At 38.7% G+C, this 19,515-nt stretch overlaps 1 protein-coding gene across 8 annotated transcripts in view; it reads left to right on the top strand.

Moving 5' to 3' along the window:
* Window positions 1-4,438: 4,438 nt before the first annotated feature.
* LOC128684454 (protein TFG) overlaps window positions 4,439-19,515 on the top strand; it is a 41,613-nt gene continuing 26,536 nt past the window's right edge. For 2 of the 8 annotated variants that reach the window (XM_070097189.1, XM_070097169.1), the window contains exons 1-8: window positions 4,441-4,558; window positions 7,843-7,966; window positions 9,881-10,015; window positions 10,522-10,653; window positions 10,777-10,891; window positions 11,380-11,486; window positions 11,713-11,818; window positions 13,634-13,699. In XM_070097189.1, the coding sequence (XP_069953290.1) occupies window positions 7,907-7,966; window positions 9,881-10,015; window positions 10,522-10,653; window positions 10,777-10,891; window positions 11,380-11,486; window positions 11,713-11,818; window positions 13,634-13,699 (721 nt within the window). In that variant the 5' untranslated portion in view covers window positions 4,441-4,558; window positions 7,843-7,906. Of the gene's footprint in view, window positions 4,559-7,839; window positions 7,967-9,880; window positions 10,016-10,521; window positions 10,654-10,776; window positions 10,892-11,379; window positions 11,487-11,712; window positions 11,819-13,633; window positions 13,700-19,515 lie in introns of all 8 variants that reach the window. The other 6 variants (XM_070097172.1, XM_070097188.1, XM_070097180.1 and 3 more) reach the window with 6 other exon arrangements.

The following is a 19,515-nucleotide window of genomic DNA, read 5'->3' as shown; positions in this document are numbered from 1 at the left end:
GTGGGCTAGGTGGGCTGGGTAGGCTAGGTGGGTAGGTGGGCTAGGTGGGCTAGGTGGGCAGGTGGGTTAGGTGGGCTGGTGGGCCAGGTGGGCTAGGTGGGCAGGTGGGTTAGGTGGGCAGGTGGGCAGGTGGGTTAGGTGGGCTGATGGGCCAGGTGGGCTAGGTGGGCAGGTGTGATGATGCTTTACTCCTATAACCATTTGCTATTTATATTTCTCTCTCCCACACTCACTACATATTTATCACACACACACTCACACACTCACACACACACACACACTCACACACACACACACACACACTCACACACACACACACACACACACACACAAACACACACACACACACACACACACACACACACTCACACAGTCCAGGAGCTCGGACTCGACCCCCGCAACCTCAACTAGGTGAGTACACACATACACACATCCACACCTTGAGGGGTGGGTTGATTGCATTTTCCTGGACTGCAGGAAGGCCTTTGACACAGTTCCCCACAAGAGATTAGTGCAGAAGCTGGAGGATCAGGCGCATATAACAGGGAGGGCACTGCAATGGATCAGGGAATACCTGCCAGGGAGGCAACAACGAGTCATGGTACGTGAAGAGGTATCACAGTGGGCGCCTGTGACGAGCGGGGTCCCACAGGGATCAGTTCTAGGACCAGTGCTATTTTTGATATATGCGAACGACATGATGGAAGGAATAGACTCTGAAGTGTCCCTATTCGCAGATGATGTGAAGCTGATGAGAAGAATTAAATTGGATGAGGATGAGGCAGGACTGCAAAGAGACATGAACAGGCTGGACATGTGGTCCAGAAACTGGCTTCTCGAATTCAACCCTGCCAAATGCAAAGTCATGAAGATTGGGGAGGGGCAAAGAAAACCGCAGACAGAGTATAGGCTAGGTGGACAAAGACTACAGACCTCACTCAGGGAGAAAGACCTTGGGGTGACCATAACACCGAGCACGTCACCGGAGGTACACATCAACCAAATAACTGCTGCAGCATACGTTCCTGGCAAACCTGAGAATAGCGTTCCGATACCTTAATAAGGAATCATTCAAGACACTGTACACTGTGTACGTTAGGCCCATACTGGAGCATGCAGCACCAGTCTGGAACCCACACCTGGTTAAGCACGTCAAGAAGTTAGAGAAAGTACAAAGGTTTGCAACAAGGCTAGTCCCAGAGCTCAGGGGAATGTCGTACGAGGAAAGGTTGAGGGAAATTGGACTGACGACACTGGAGGACAGAAGGGTCAGGGGAGACATGATAACGACATACAAGATACTGTGGGGAATAGACAAGGTGGACAGAGATAGGATGTTCCAGAGAGGGGACACAGAAACAAGGGGTCACAACTGGAAGCTGAAAACTCAGACGAGTCACAGGGACGTTAGGAAGTATTTCTTCAGTCATAGAGTCGTCAGGAAGTGGAATAGCCTAGCAAGTGAAGTAGTGGAGGCAGGAACCATACATAGTTTTAAGAAGAGGTATGACAAAGCTCAGGAAGCAGAGAGAGAGGATCCAGTAGCGATCAGTGAAGAGGCGGGGCCAGGAGCTGAGTCTCGACCCCTGCAACCACAATTAGGTGAGTTTACACACACACACACACACACACACACACTGTGGAGACTTGATAACAACATACAAAATACTTCTAGCATGTTAGAAATGCTGTGACTCGCGAAATCGTAATAACACGATTGCAAACAAACCACACCACGGGGCGGGATTGAACTCGTGGCGAGTGAGTCGTAAAACTTCAGGCCAGTGGCTTCTTCAGTCCTATATAGAGAGGAACGGTTGAGAATGAATAGATTGAGGTAATCAGTCCCTCCGTCTGGAGTCGATGTGTTCAGTCCAACAGTCTTGATGGACTGGTCACATCGATTCCAGACTAAGGGACTGATCCCCTCCAACTATCACTACTTATGGACCCAAATAACCCGCACATAAGAGACTGACACTTACGACGACGTTTCGGTTCCCTGTGTACAGGCTATATGTGTATTGTCCCAGTTACGATAAGAGAGATAAGACTGTGTTGGGATTTTTAACCCCGGAGGGTTAGCCACCCCGGATAACCCAAGAAAGTCAGTGCATCAATCCAGGACTGTCTAATTTCCATTGTGGTCCTTTAATCTTGTCCCCCAGGATGCGACCCACACCATTCGATTAACACCCACGTACCTATTTATTTGCTAGGCGAACAGGGACAGCCGGGATAAGGCAACACTCTCACTTCACACACTAAGTGTCCGTGGTTCGATCCCCGGCACGGGTGGAAACATCGGGCGTGTTTCCTTACACCTGCTATTCCGTTCACCTAGCAATAAGTAGGTACCTAGGTGTTAGTCGACTGGTGTGGGTGGCATCCTGGGGGACAAGATTGAAGGGCCACAAAGGAAATAAGACAGTCCTCGATGATGCACTGGCTTTCTTGGGTCATCTAGGGTGGCTAACCTCCTGGGGTTAAAAATCCGAACAGAATCACCTTAACGTTTCTACCCATGCCTGGGATCGAACCATGGACACTCAAGTGTGTGAGGCGAGTGTTGCCTACCAGGCCACGGGACACCGACTGTGCCTCAGTATAATAATAATAATAATAATAATAATAATAATAATAATAATAATATTTATACAAGTACAAGGTATACAGACCATAGCTGACATCAATGACATACTATTATATAGAAAGCTGCTCGTTATGCACAGCATTTCGGGCAAATTAGGTCAAATTTGTCCTGGGATGCGACCCACACCTGTCGACTAACACTCAGGTAAGATAAGATAAGATAAGATTTTGTTCGGATTTTTAACCCCGGAGGGTTAGCCACCCAGGATAGCCCAAGAAAGTCAGTGCGTCATCGAGGACTGTGTAACTTGTTTCCATTGGGGTCCTTAATCTTGTCCCCCAGGATGCGACCCACACCAGTCGACTAACACCCAGGTACCTATTTGCTGCTAGGTGAACAGGACAACAGGTGTAAGGAAATGTGTCGAAATGTTTCCACCCGCCGGGAATCGAACCCGGGCCCACCGTGTGTGAAGCGGGAGCTTTAGCCACCAGGCCACCGGGCCACCTCCTATTTTACTGATATCTAATGGGTGAGCATAGATAGCAGATGAAAAGATTCCCTTGTCGGGGATCGAACCCGGACTTCAGCATGTGAAACGAAAGCTTTGCCAACCAGGTCACGACCCACCTTTTTATTATTGTTGTGGAAACATAAAATTTACCTGGATGTAACTCATCAGATACATACCAGTAAATGGTAACAAAGATAATTAATTTTTATCAAAGTTACAGAGACAAGTAGGAATTTTAGGACACCTAGGTCACAAAAAATGTCCTCCTTCGATACCTACTACTGTCATATCCACAAGTCACTCTTGACCTATATTAATTTAAAATGAATTATACATTACCAGGAATTATGGTAAACATTAATATAAATATGTGGACTGTAAGTTAAAATTAATAAATGATTACATATACACATATAACAGAAGGAGAATTTAATACCACTCACCAATTAGTCTGGAGATGACTGTGTCATGTACAGAAGCCCTGCCTAAATTTATGAAGAAAATACTGACCAGAATTTCAACACAAATAGACAACTTAGCTGTGGTTCCTGGAGCTGTCTTGTCCATCTGCTTAATGCTCACGTTATGCAGGACTGCAAATCCAACAATTTCGGCTCCTATTTGAGAGGTTTTAAGCCCAATATAACCCCTAGAGCGACGAAAATTATGCACATTACATTAACGTGCCTGTACCACATTCAAAAACAATGGCGTCTCCCCCCCCCCAGCGACACTGGTTCATTTTTCTATTTACAAATTAATTTTTATTAACTACAATATAGGCCATCAATTTACAAATAAAATACTGTATTTCCGGAAAATATATACAGTATTTTCCACAATTATTATTATTATTATTATTATTATTATTATTATTATTATTATTATTGTTATTATTATTATTATTATTATTATTATTATTATTATTATTATTATTATTATTATTATTATTATTGTTATTATTATTATTATTATTATTATTATTATTATTATTATCATTATTATTATTATTATTATTATTATTATTATTATTATTATTATTATTATTATTGTTATTATTATTATTATTATTATTATTATTATTATTATTATTATTATTATTATTATTATTATTGTTATTATTATTATTATTATTATTATTATTATTATTATTATTATCATTATTATTATTATTATTATTATTATTATTATTATTATTATTATTATTATTATTATTGTTGTTATTATTATTATTATTATTATTATTATTATTATTATTATTATTATTATTATTATTATTATTATTATTATCATTATTATAGAGAAAGTTTTGTTTGATGTAAGGAGATAATGTAATAGGCTGGTAGTCCCCGCCACTTTGTTTACATCCAACTCATCCTTGTCAGGTAGACCAGAGCAGAAAAAAAAAACATATCTGTCTTCTTCATCATCAAGATTGTTGGAGACTTGTGGTAATATGAGGGAGCTGAGGTGTTCATGTGGTGTCTCTTACTGACTGTTGTGTTGGAAGTGGTATAAAATACCGCTAAGTTGAAGATTTAAGACTCGTGTGCAGCATATATCTTTATTGTTGAAACGTCAAGTTACACAGTAAACTTCTTCAGTCAGTAGTGATGAAATAACGATGTTATCAGTCCATCAGCCTTGGAGAAAAAGTACTTAAGGTGGTTAGTCCCTCAGCCTCCAGGCTGAGGGACTGACTACCTTAAGTACTTTTTTCTCCAAGGTTGATGGACTGATTACATCATCCTTACTTCATTACTACTGACTGAAGAAGTTTACTGTGTAACTTGACGTTTCAATAATAAAGATACCCAACTGCTGCACATGTCTTAATCTTCGACTGACTGTTCTGTTCATGTCATTAATGGCCTTTTGTGTGATATTCGTTAATAGCTGATTATATTTTGGGGTTATGAGGCATTGTTCCCTCAAGTGAGGTTCCTTGATTTTTTTTAGTTTAATATCTCTATTAACCCCTAAACGGTCCAAACATATATATACGTTCATTCGCGTAATGCCCCAAATTTTTTGAGAATTTTTTTTTTTTTAATAGGAAAAAGGAGCATATGGTACCCGGGCGTCCCCAGTTATTTTAATATGGTGCACAGTGAGTGCGCACACCCATTCTCTCATATCTAGGTAACTCAGGCTTATCGTGGCAGTGTTGAATGAATGACAAAGAAAACGTATATATACGTTTGGGGTGCTACGCACGTGAACGTATATATATATGTTTGGACCGTTTAAGGGTTAAGTACCCCATACCCATACTATGGGCAGTAGTCAAAAGATTACAGAGGCGCGTAATGGGTCCAGAGACTTGATGCTGGTAAGGGGCTCTTGATCTGAGCTCCAGTTCCTTAACCCTTAAACTGTCCAAACGTAAGAACATAAGAATGTAGGAACACTGCAGAAGGCCTACTGGCCCATACGAGGCAGGTCCTTTAATACGGCGCATTGATTTTCTCATTGAGAAAGAAGGTAAAAAAAAAAAGTAGATCTACATTCGGAGCGCTACGTGAGCAAACGTAGATCTACGTTTGGACAGTTTAAGGGTTAAATCAAGTCTGTGTGCCTTCTGTTCTTCCCCCCCATCCCAGGCACTGTGTGATCCCCTATGGGTTTAGCACTCCCCATATGAATGTAATAACCAGGTGCTGTAGAAAATTATTTCACTTGGATTATTAACTCCAGAGGGTTAGTAACCCATTAAATTCTCATGAACATTTATGTAATATGCCTTTTTAATATGCATTGCTTGTTTATTCTAAGTTTAATCTTAGTCTACCTGAAATGCATTGCATAAAGATGGGCTTTGCCTTGTGCAGTTGAAAAATATGCATTGTAAAACTTAGGTAATGTCGTAGAAAATAAACCTCGTTAAATCTAAACTTTGTGGCTTATTTCTGTTGAGAACTTTTAGTCTTCTTCCCTGGGATATGACCTACAAGTTTACTAACACACGTATCTGCATGCTGCTAGCTTCTTGGTCACGGCAAGGGGCTCAGGACGCATGAAGTTGATGCAACTCTGCTTTCTTTAATTAAACCTCAACAGGTTTACTACTTCCTCATGTTTATAATAATGCCTCACTCTCCATCTATATACATATATACTGTATGTTAGAAGTGATCAAGGTCCCAGAACTGAAACATTTTCTAATAAGTATGTCCAAGTGTTTACTTATGTGTTTTTCTAAACCAACTTGTTGCTATCTGTTACCAAGGTTTATACCATAATAATTTGTAACTGATATATGATAAACTAACTAACTTTGCAGTGTATATATATATATAAGGAATTTACATTTTTGCAACTTACAACTGTATCAGCATATATTGGCAACATGTTAATCCTGAAAACAGTAAACCCTGCCATCACATAGTCTCTCCTGTTAATACTACACAAAGCACATTACATTGAAACAGACCTTCTCTATCCAGCCTCCAATAGAAATATTTGTCTAACCTATTTTTTATGTTACCTAAGTTATAGCTTTTATATCCTTTTACTCTTGTGCGAGTCACTTGTTCTAACATATTATATTACTACTACTACTACTACTACCACCACCCCTAGTATTGCATCTCACTCTGAGCGTATATATACCCTCTGTGTCCATGTACTGTTTGTTACGGCTTGACAAAGCTCCTGGAGAGCGAAATGTTGCTACAATAAAAATGTCACATTAGTTGCACTTGTGTCCTTTTACTTTACAACATGTTAATAATTTATCTGAAGTTATCATAATCAGTATAGATTTATTAGGTATCCTTCTTTTTTAAGGATAATCTTAGCAATCAAAAAGTGGGCTGCAACTAGTGGATAGAGGATTAATTCTCCATTACACCTTGCACTGAATAACTAACATGAATTTAGCTCTTCATTAAATGTTGTGTCTCAGAGTAGCTCATAAACCTTTAATGGCATTGTTAGTCTTTTTATTGTGTGGTTTTTGTTAGATAACTAAAGTGTACCTCTTCAAATGGACCTCAAATTTTCAAGGACTGCATCGTAGCAGAATAAATGAGGCTATTTGATTCTCAGCCAGTTGCCCAAATGTAAACTCCTTTTGACCTGCATTACCATGGGTGTTACATCTGTTTTTTTCAGTTTGCTGATTTGTGGTTTAATTTATTTGTTTTATAAGTTTGTGTAACCAAACCCCATGAAAATGAAAATTTTTATTTCCTTGCAAAGCTTTCAATGTGTGGTTTACATATTATAAGGTATTAATTACAAAGAAAGCCACTAGCATGCCTAGGCATTTTGGGCAGAGTAATCCTGATTCTTACTGACTATTCTGTATTGACAGAGGTTATGGAGTGGTACATTTTAATATTTATTATTGCATGTTAGTGTAATAGGTAATTAAAAAGTTTAACATAAATAAGATTGACAAGAGTGAGGTAGTACAAAACATATAACAGTATTATGATTAGTATAATTTAGTAATGGGAATGGTTGTACCTCGGCATGATATGCATATTGGGTTCTGCTCCACTGCTGTATTAATAATCTTTATCAAACTGTTCGCTACACAGCTGCTAGCCAAATAGTCTTTCACAATGAAACAATTGTTATTTGGTGGTGTACCTCCTAATTTTGCAATGCTGGAACCATAAATAATATACTGCAATTGTAGGTGTTGTTGTTTTAGCGTAAATTAGTATTAATAGTTACAGGCATAAATATATAAATAATTCTTATCTTTTTTTTTCTGTGCAAGGAGAGGTGGGAAGTGAAAACAAAACAGCACCATTGAGTCACCAAGACATCAGCCGGTTACCTGCAGTATGAGTGGGGCTGGCAGCAGTGACAGTGGCCTTGACCTCTCTGGCAAGCTGATCATTAAAGTCAGTTTTTTTTTTTTTTTTTTTTTTTTTTTTTTGAGATAGCTGAAGCAAAATAAATTGTGTAATTTATAGTAAGATGAATGTAGTAAAGAGTTTTTAGATTCTGCATATTAGACATTTTGTTTTGTGAAATATAAAATGTTAATCAGACAATGTGATACACTGTGATATACATAGTTTATAGGTAGTAGGTTGGTAGACAGCAACCACCCAGGGAGGTACTACCGTCCTGCCAAGTGAGTGTAAAACGAAAGCCTGTAATTGTTTTACGTGATGGTAGGATTGCTGGTGTCCATTTTTCTGTCTCATGAACATGCAAGGTTTCAGGTATGTCTTGCTACTTCTACTTACACTTAGGTCACACTACACATACATGTACAGTGGACCCCTGAGTTTCGTGATTAATCCGTTCCAGAGAGCCCGCCGAAGGTCAAAATTCACGAAACTCGAAACCATTTTCCCCATAAGAAATAATGGAAATAAAATTAATCCGTTCCAGACACCCAAAAATATTAAAATAAAATTTTTTTTTCAAATTAAATAAAGATTTACATAATGAAAACAATCAGAAATCAAGTACATGCATTTAAAAAAATAATAACAACATTACACTTACCTTTACTGAAGACTTCTGGGTGGATGGAAGATGGGAGGAGGGGATAGGAGGAAGGTGTACTCTATTGTTTGGAAGGAGAATCTCCTTCCATTAGGACTTTAGGTAGCAAGTCCTTATCTAGGGTTACTTCCCTTCTTCTTTTAATGCCACTGGGAACAACTTGAGAGTCACTGGACCCCTGTCGCACAAAATATCTGTCCAGAGAGGTCTTTTTCTGGCATTTCTTTAAGAGTTCCCTGAAGTGGGAAACAACACTGTCATTGTACATGTTGCAGATATGGCTTGTTTCAACTTGGTCAGGGTGATACTTTTCAACAAAACTTTGCAACTCATTCCACATTGCACAAATCTCCTTAATCTTTGAAGAAGGCACCTCATCCACTCCCTCTTCCTCCTTCTCTGAAGCAAGTTCCTCGGCTGTGGTCTGATGCTGTTCCAATTGAAGCTTTTGCAGTTCGTCAGTGGTTAGCTCTTCCCTGTGGTCCTCCACCAACTCTTCCACATCCCTGTCAAAATCCCTCTGGATCGTGTTCCTCACTTTATTTACCAAAGGGCTTGCACTAGCTTTCCTTGGGTCCATGATGACTTATTTAGCAGTTGCAAGCACAAAAAAACAGTGGATTATTATGAAATGTATTTTATGAACCCACGGGGTGATGGTCACGTGTTGGTAAACAGTGGCACACTGAGCGTGAATGGCGTGGGAGACTGGCTTGGTGTGCGCAGTGACGGGTGGACGGGTACCGGACGGTCGCCGAAACACGAGTCTTTTCACGAAACTTGAGGCCAAATTTTTCCAAAAAAACTCGCCGAAGGTCGAATTTCACGAAAGTCGAGGCTGCTGAAACTCGGGGGTCCACTGTACAAGCATATATATATATACACACCCCTCTGGGTTTTTTCTATTTTCTTACTAGTTCTTGTTCTTGTTTATTTCCTCTTATCTCCATGGGGAAGTGGAACAGAATTCTTCCTCCGTAAGCTGTGCGTGTTGTAAGAGGCGACTAAAATACCAGGAGCAAGGGGCTAGTAACCCCTTCTCCTGTATAAATTACTAAATTTAAAAAGAGAAACTTTCGTTTTTCTTTTTGGGCCACCCTGCCTTGGTGGGATACAGCTGGTTTGTTGAAAAAAAAATATACATATTTGCATAATTTTAACTTGTTTATTTCTATAGTACATATAAAAGATAGAGAGATTTCATTGTTTACATTGATATGCTGTACTGCAATGGGAAAGGAAATTTACTATAAAAAAATCTTTATTGGAGTAATCAAAATAATGACTTGCTTATTCAGGCTCAGCTTGGGGAGGACATCAGGCGAATTCCCATTCACAATGAGGACATGACCTACGATGAATTGATACTCATGATGCAACGAGTCTTTCGTGGATCATTGTCTCCAGATGATGATATTACACTCAAATACAAAGTATGTCTTCTTAAGTTTTACATATACGTACTATATTAGTAGTTTAGTGTTGTCAGTAAAAAGTGATTGCTGATGCCATTCTCTCAAAGTTACTAAAGTAAAGAATAACGTTGTTGTATTGAACAAATTATATAAACAAATATTGTACGTATATGAAGGCTATGGTAAGTGATCTTCAGACGTGGGGTGTTCTGTTTCTGGAGTTTCCTGGCCAAAAGAAATCCCCTAGGCCCCTCTTCATAAAAATTACTTTCACTTAGATATCATATGATAATTCTCTACATTGTATTGCATATAGTACTATGAAAGTAAATGAAAATAATGTGTATTAATCCTGTGATTGCTTGATGGCTTACAATGTCATTATATCAGAATAGTAAAAAAAAACTTGCTTGTACAAGAACTACTGTTTATCTTCATTGATACACTGTTAAAGAATAATTAATTTTATGAGATTAATTTTTTGGGAAAGTACAATATTGTTTAACTGTCATATTTGCTGTTAGGATGAAGATGGAGATTTGGTGACTATCTTCGACAGCTCGGACTTGGCTTTTGCCATTCAGTGCAGCCGTATCCTGAAGCTGACTATTCTCCTGAATGGCCAGCGGGGCACAGCACAGGAGATGCGGGTGTGTGTAAGTCGTCATTCCTATGTGAAAGCAAAGTGTGATAGTTTTAATATACTACTTGGAAATTAAATTTTAATGTAATTAATTGAGCAGTGTTAACAATTATCATTTTTTTTATTATGTTAACAGTCATCAGCTCTGAGGCGAGAATTACGTGCCATACGTGACAGGGTAACTGCTCTTCTTGATGCCCTGGATGTTTCGGCTGAGACAACTCGCAGAACTGTCAGTGAAGTTGATACAGGTTAGTTTATTGTAATAAAGCTTATTAATTTTAAAAGTTAAGATTGTGTGATAAAAGGACTATTTGATGCTCCATACCTGGAATATAACTGGAGGGTGTTTCAGGGGTCGACTGTATTTTCCTTAGTCATCAGTAAGTTGTCATGGACTTTCCTTTAATATGTAACTGTAGTCTAGCTACAGTAATTAATAGAGATGGAATCTTGTATAAGAAAACCAGACACTGTCTCCCAGGAAAAATATTATACCCTTAGAAATTAGTGCAGTGCTAAAGAGAAATGTAGTCTAAAGTTATTCTTTTTGTATTATTGTATGTGATTCTTTTTGTATTATTGTATGTGATTTGTTTTGTATTATGTGATTTAATGATAAATTGTAATTAAATTGTAGTCTATTCATCAGATAGGGCGATATTTTTGGATCTTGCCAAAAGAAGCACTAACTATTAATAGTGTTGTAATGTGTATCAAGTTATACCTAACTTTGCAGGTGTGAGCAGCAGTGTGGCAGCTGCAGCATCACCAGCTCCTCCAGCAGCCATGCAGCTCAATATTTCCTCTAAAGAATTTGATCCATTACAGCAAGCTGAGCAACAAGTATTATAATAAAATTTGTTTTACATATTGTGCTTCAGTTTCTCTGCTTTTTCCCATCCTTTATGATATACTGATTATATTTTTAGGGGCTTTTTTTAAATAGTTTTTAATTTGTTTTGTATGCTTAAGCAAACCATCAATATTAAATTCATTCATATTAAAATCTTTAACCTTACATAGACTTAATGGGTAACAAAGTATTCAGTGGTTCATTCTTTCACATCAGCAGCAACAGCAGCAACAGCAACAGCAGCAGGTCTCCTCAGTCAGTCAGCCACATGCACCAGTCAGCACGCCCACTCCAGCTTCCTCTGCTTCTCTCCAAAGTGAAGGTCAGTATTACAGATGCACTTTTTGAGTAGTGTTCCTGCAATATTTTTCCCTCAGGTTATATCATGAAAAATTGCCTGTATACATTAATAGTTTATAAAATATAATTAATTTTTATGTATTGTAGTGGAGGGAAGGCAGGGTAGGGGTTGTCCTAGAGAAGGATAGAAGGGGGGGGGTGAAGGAGCTTTTGTATGCAAAGAGCTTGGACATCCAGCAGGCATTTGTGAGCATGTTAGATAGGGGTGAGTGGAGGCAAATGGTATTTGGAACCGGGCAAGCTGTTGGAGTGTGAGCAAGGTAACATATTGTGAAGGGATTCAAAGAAATCATTAGCCAGACTTGAGTCCTGGAGGTGAGAAATACATTTCTTGCACTCTAAAGGAGGGGTGAGGATATTTGCTGTTTAGGGGGACATCTTAACTGTCGTATCTGTGCAACTCTGGCAAGACAGAAATAGTATGAATAATGGTGAAAGCATTTCTTTTTTCGGGTCACCCCTGCCTTGGTAGGAGACAGCCAGTCTGTTAAAAAAAAATATTGTAATTGAAAATAAAGAATTATTTGCAGTCAATTTGCTTATGTAAATACTGCAGATTTCAAGTGATATATGAGGCCCATTGAGTCAGTAATGTTTACAGCATCTTAAAAGTTCTTTTTTTGGTCTCACACCTTGCAAATATGTGGCTTAGAAACAGGAATGTATATGAAATGTATGTAGGATGCTTGAAGATGTAATAATATAGACTTGGGTATGTTGAATAAGAGATTTCCTGTTCGAATGAAGAATAAAAGTAGTTATGAGATAAAAAAAATGTGCTCATTGGTAAGTGTCTCCAGTGTAGTGCTACAAGGATTGATGGTTGCATTTCCAATATGCATATGCAGTATGTAAATAGCATACTTAAAAGAATGAAAAATTGTGTGAATGTTTGCAAATGATAACTTATTCAAAATAAATAATAAAAAATTATTTAAATTTCTATAACAGTTTAATAGAGCAGTGCAGCAACTGATGGGTGATGCAGTTTACTATAAGGAAATGTTATATAATGAAAATGGAAGAAAAAGGAGGCAGGCCACATGAAGAATATGGATTGTGTGAGGAAAATATTTAAAAGCATCAAATAGTGAGAGTTTATATACATAGGTGTGATTCCATAAGAAAGACTGATGCTGGATGATTACACAGTCAATGAAATCATGAGAGACTCCTTATTATATGCTAAAATATTTTTTCCTCTCTTTCTCCTTCTTTTTGTCTCTTTCCCTGTATCTCCCCCACTGTCTAATACCCACTTATAATTACCTTTCACTCTGAAGTCTTAATATGCAGCAGTGAGCATATATGCTTACCATGATGTTCTCTACTAATCTGCTATTTGTTCTTACACTAAGGCAAAAAATGTGTTTAGTTATGTATATCACATCAGTTATAAAGCAGAAGACTGTGAGAAAACCTGCTTTCCATTTTCTTCAGTTGAAGAACTGTTATAAAAAATAAAGCTGAATAGCTGAAATTTACTGCACATAGCTTTCATTTTTTGTTTTCTGCTTCTGGGTTGGTTGCTTGAATTAATTTAAATGTGAACATTAAATTGTTTACCTAAAATTTCATTTAGTAGACCTGTTACAAAATATACTTCAAGGACCCAATATTAAATCGTGTTAACATTGTCTTATGTAGAGGCGTGCTAGTGTGCACTGGGAAGGTCCTTGCCTGTTTGTTTGAAAGCATTGTATGAAGGCAGTCCCAACACTAGAATGCTAACTTCACTTCCGTCATGTACACACTATCCATTTGATTTTCTTTTTAGTTTCTGGAATTGTTGAAGAGCAAAGAGTGTACCAAGACATCATGTCATCTTTTGGGTTATCCCAAGGTACAGTGAATTATTGCATAATATTGAGCATGTTGTCAGCTGGTACAATAGTTCATGTTCTTTCTAAATGTGTGAGCATATTCATAGCAATTACTTCTTAACTGCTTGTATAAAACAGAAAATTGAGTAAAAAAACTAATGAATGGAATGTTTTACAGTTTTTAATAATTTTGTTAATACATTAACACAAATTCAGTGCATCAATAGCTATTTGTCAATAACTTGAATTGTGCTTCAGTCTGGCAAAACTCAGTTTTTATCTGGAATTGTGATGTCAGAATTCTTCTGGCAAGACAGTGATTCAATGAATGATGGTGAATGTGTTTTATTCTTTGGGGTCACCCTGCTTTGGAAGGAGAGAGAGAAAAAAAGTGTGTATGTGTTTGAATTTGCATTGGTGTTTGTTTATTTTTTTTTTACACACTAGTCTTCCATTGAGGCAGGGTGACCTGAAAAAGAAGAAACAAAAGTTTTTCTTTTCTTTACGTTTAATAATTTATAAATGAGAAGAGGTTACTAGCCCCTTGCTCCTGGCATTTTAGTCATCTCTTAAGACATGCATAACTTGTGGAGGAAGGATTCTTCACTTTTCCATGGAGTTTATTTATTAATACAGTCGACCCTCAACTAACGGCGGCATTAAGTAATGGCAATTTCGTCTAACGGCGCTTTTTGCCGTAGAAAAAATGCCTTAACCAACGGCGAGAAACTTAACCCACGACGTCAGTGTGCCATTGTTTACAAGCTGTTGCGGTCGGTTTCCACGTGTGCCTCCCGTACATTTTGGATTATTCCACTGTTTCTAGTGCTTGTCACCGCTAAATAAGCCACCATGGGCCACACTGAAGCTTCTAGAGCCAGCCCTTTGGTAAAGGATGTGAGAAACACGATAGAATTCAAGAAAAAGTTTGTAGAAAAATACAGAAGTGGTGGTGGTAGAGGGTGGTAGTGGTTGTGATGGTGGTAGAGGGTGGTACTGGTTGTGATGGTGGTAGAGGGTGGTACTGGTTATGATGGTGGTACTGGTTGTGATGGTGGTAGAGGGTGGTAGTGATGGTGGTAGAGGGTGGTCCAGTGATTCTCAAGCTGGTCCTAGTGGCATTAAAAAACCAAGAAGGGAGGTAACCCCACCAAAGGACTTGGTACCTGAAGTCTTTATGGAAGGGGATTCTCCTTTCAAGCAATAGACAATTCTGAATTTTCCCTGCTGCTGGCACATCACTCATCAACAACTCCACAATAAAGGTAAGTGGCACTTAATTATTGTGTATTTTGCATGTCCCATTCCTTTCCATATAAGGAAATGTATATTTCATGTAAATTTTTTTTTCAGACTTTGGGGTGTTAGGAACGGATTAATTCTATTTCCATTATTTCTTATGGGGGAAAATTAACTCGACCAATGGCAATTTCGACCAATGGCAAGCCCTCTGGAACGGATTAATGCCGTTGGTTGAGGGTCCACTGTATATTGATTTAATCTCCCACCAAGGCTATTTGCAGTTTTGAACTGTAGTAGTTCAAAACTGCAGTTTAGAACTGTTCAAAACTGCAGTTTAGAACTGTTCAAAACTGCAGTTTAGAACTGTTCAAAACTGCAGTTCAAAACTGCAAAACTACAGTGATGGTGAAAGTTTTTTTTGTTTGAATCCACCCTACCACAGTGGGAGATGGCCAGTGTTAAAAAAATATTTGTATATGTGTGTATGTATAACAGCCTATATGTATTCACCTATATGTGGTTGCAGGGGTCCAATCATAACTCCTAGCCCCACTTGCCAAATTTGTTCCCAACTATCCTCGTGGGCCCTATCGTACCTGCTCTTAAACTACGTATGGAGTCTGCCTCCACCATGTCTTCAAGCTCATCTGTCTCTCACTTCCTGTGCCCCCTAGTACTTGTTTCCTACCTCTCAAAAAGCCTGTTCCTGTCTTTCCTATCAGTCACTCTGATTATTTTGTGTGTTTTTATCAAGTCTTCCCTGGTCCTTCTGTCCTCTAGTGTCATATTCAGTTACGTTTGCCTCTCTTCGTAGCTCATAACCTTTAGTTCTCATACTAGTCTCATAGCATACTTCTGCACTTTATTAAGTTCCTTAACATGCTGTCATTGAGTTCTATGCTGGTGCTGCATAATCCAAAATGTGCCTGACATATGTTGCATAAAGTGCCCAGGATACTCTGTTCAGATTCCTGAATGTTTGCCCTCAGATTTGCCAAGTGAGCAAATCTGTGTGTTTGTTAAGGTGTGGAGTAATATTGTAATTAAATAAGTAAATAAAAAATAAATGTTTTATTTACTTATTTTAGCTAGCTTGCCACCTCCTGCCAAGGCAGGGTGATACAAACATGGAAACACATTCACCATCATTCATATAACTGTTGTCTTTTCAGAAGTGTTCTGACATTACAGTTGGATTACCCTCCAACTGCAGTATCCCCACCCCACAGAGTGTAGGCACTGCCCTTCCCAACTCCAGGACTCATGTCCAGTTAACCTGTTTATCAGAATCTCTTCATAAAGGTTACCTTGCTCACACTCCAGCAGCACATACATTAACCCTTTCAGGGTCCACAGGCCCTCTCAGAGACTTGTTCTCAGGGTCTCCCAAATTTCAAGAAAAAAAAACTATTTTTTTCTTATGAAAAGATAGAGAATCTTTTCCCAATCATAATGACACCAAAAGTATGATATTTGATGGAAAACTTACGGAATTATGCTCTCGCGAAGTTAACGGTCTCGACGATGTTTACGCATCGGCAATTTTGCCCAATTTTAACCCTATTTTCGGCCAACTCCAGTATACTAGTCGACAAAAATCATAACTATTTTGCTAGAACTTCATTTTTTCTATCGAATGAGTACAAGAAACCACGCATTTACTAATTTCAACTATCCAATACAGTGGTCAGAATTTAGCAATTTTGCCAATTTCACACAAATTTTAAAAGATGCCAATTTCCAAATAGGGTCCAGAATAAACAAGAAAGACATTCCTGGCACTAAAATAACAAGTTCTCTGTTCGTTAGTCACATCCCCATGCCCCTCTTATATTTCTTTGGCTTTTCACTTTGAATTTTTATTCTCACAAAAAAATAGAAGATTTACTGTTATGCAGACTACTGCATTAGTGTAGAAATGGTATAAATAATATCAGCGCACTTGTGAAAGAATATTAGACTCACCAGTTGACGTATATTGGACGCTTGGCATGATTTGTTTACTTTTGAACTTTGGTAAAAATTAAGCATTTCTGCTACTTTGAGCTCAATTTCAAGGTACTTTTCATTGTAAAACCAGTCAAAATCATCTCAATTTCTGTAATATGTCTTCCATTCGATAAAATGAGACCATGAAAACTAGAATACAACAATAAATACCATACAAAAATACAGTGCAAAGTCACTGTTTTAACCCAAAAACACGGTCAAAGTTTTTTTTTTCTCATTACGCACTGTGTGCTGCAGGATTTTTTTTTATACTGTGCACACTGACCACATAAACCCATTCTTTCATATGTAGGCCTACCAGCTTTCTCACACTAGATTTGAGGCGCTAGAATTTAGGCATACTAGTACGTCAAAAACCCTGGGGCGTAAGCTGTACTAGTACGGCCGAAACCCTGAAAGGGTTAAAAACTGCTTGTCTAAATTCACTACTAACTAATATGCTGACTTAATCCAGCAGGATGCTACAGCTCCTAGTACTCAAAACCTGTTGAGAAATGGCATTACCAGCTAAGTTTAAACAGTGAAAACTTAACTTAAGGACAACTCATCGCCTGCACAGCCGCCCCTGCAGACGAGGTCTAGAAGCTGTCGAAACCATCTCACAACGGGCTGTCAAGAAATATAATTTGTAAGATTATAAATTACCCCTAGGGGGTGTTATGTCAGCATATTTCATTCACTGATGGCTGACAAAATACATACTTGTTTGGACTCAAAAGTCCACACCTTACTGCCGACTATAGGTTGATTACAAACTCCTTGCGACTCAAGAACTGCGCAGTCCCCCGTACCACAAGAAATTCGTAACATACCTTGCTCTTGTAACGTGAGCTATGGTGTTCTTCACACCTTCGACAGGTATCGGTGACTTGATAGAAGCTGAAGTGTCCTTGGATGTCCACGTCTTCCATTGTCTAGGAAACGCACACTGGTACACTATGTTCCACAAGATTTGTCTTTATTGTTCACAATCTTATCACAAGAGAAGCTGATCACACTTCTCTTAAGTGTTTATTGTGTTTTGTGAGACACTTTGTTCACACTAACGCACAGATCGTTGTTCTTTGTTGGTTATCCTGGCGTCAGTGTCACTCTCAGTAGAGTCAAAAGTAATCTGAAGACGCCACAGCGCCCCATGCCGTCACTCCCCTAGCACAAAAAAAAAGCTGACCTAGTACTTTTTGCTTCCTTGCCACTTCCTCGATGAAGCAAAGCAGAAGGTTTGATTCTTGCTGTCTTAAGCATAGACAACAATGTCCACTATCTTTACTGTGGTAACGAAGTGGGAGCAGGATTTTCCATAATTGTCCTGCTAAAGTAAGAGATGTACTGTCTCTTATTAAAATACACTCTGCAACACTGGACTGCAAGGAGCAATGGTCGGTTGACCACAGGTCGCATACTCGTACGGCATCTGTGATCAATTACTCACTGTAGCAGTAAACAAGACTCTTGCCCCTTCTGAGAGGTCTGGGCCCCTCAGGGCTGAAAGGGGCTGATACCCCCCTCCTGGAGAAAATTTCTCCACACTGGGGGGCGGCGGAGGTTCACTGCAGGTGAACTATTCATCACTTAACATTAATTTGATTTTCTCACTCGCCACCACTGCTGCTTGTCTTTTCTGAACAGCTTTAGTCTGTGTGGTTTCTGGAGAATCACTAATTTTGTTTTCAACACTGTGTAATTCTAACGGCACTAGTTTATTTATTGTCCGCTTATTCACTACACCTTTGCTCAAAACATCAACTGTCCTGATGATTCCATTTACATCAGGATATATGGTCACAATTTTTCCAAGTGGCCATTGGGACCTCGGACCATCATTGTCGATAATCACTATGTCACCCGGTCTTAAGGACTTATGATTTTCAGGAACACCAGCTCCATAGAAGTGTTCTCTCAATGAGGTGAGATAGTCTTCTCGCCAAATTTTCTCCCAACGTTCAATCACTTTATTAAGGTGTTTGAATTTACGTCTGAGTTGCTCAGGTTCGAAATAAGTAGGATCCTCTATGATTTCTTTATCATTCATGGGAGGAACAGGTTCGAGCCTTCTGCCATGGAGTAAATGAGATGGACTTAACACTTCTAAATTGTCCAGATCATCGGCAACATAAGTTAGAGGTCTGTTGTTGACTCTATTTTCTATTTCAGTCACAACTGTACGGAATTCTTCTAAGTCTATTCTCTGACGATGAAGAGTCTTCCTTAAACGACGTTTTACAGTGCCGATCATTCTTTCATAAAATCCGCTGTGCCATGGAGATTTAGGAGGAATGTATCTCCAACGACAACTGCGTTGATTCAGCATCTGTTGTACTTCTGGTTGATCAAAGATCTTGCTTATATAAGCACCACCAGCAACAAAGTTCGTTGCATTATCTGAAATCATCAGTCTGGGACATGCCCTTCTGGCTGCAAACCTTCTGAATAATTTGATAAAAGTTTCAGCAGACATGTCAGTGGCTACTTCTAGATGTACTGCTCTAGTCGTAGCACAAGTGAACAAACAGATGTACACCTTGATGGGAACTTTGTCAACTGTTTTGGTTAAAATTATTGGTCCAGTGTAATCTACACCTGT

The sequence above is a fragment of the Cherax quadricarinatus genome, chromosome 4 (assembly GCF_038502225.1).
Source record: "Cherax quadricarinatus isolate ZL_2023a chromosome 4, ASM3850222v1, whole genome shotgun sequence".
Lineage (NCBI taxonomy): Eukaryota > Metazoa > Arthropoda > Malacostraca > Decapoda > Parastacidae > Cherax > Cherax quadricarinatus.
Note: the sequence above shows the minus strand (reverse complement) of the source record. Positions and strands in the feature narration are given on the sequence as shown.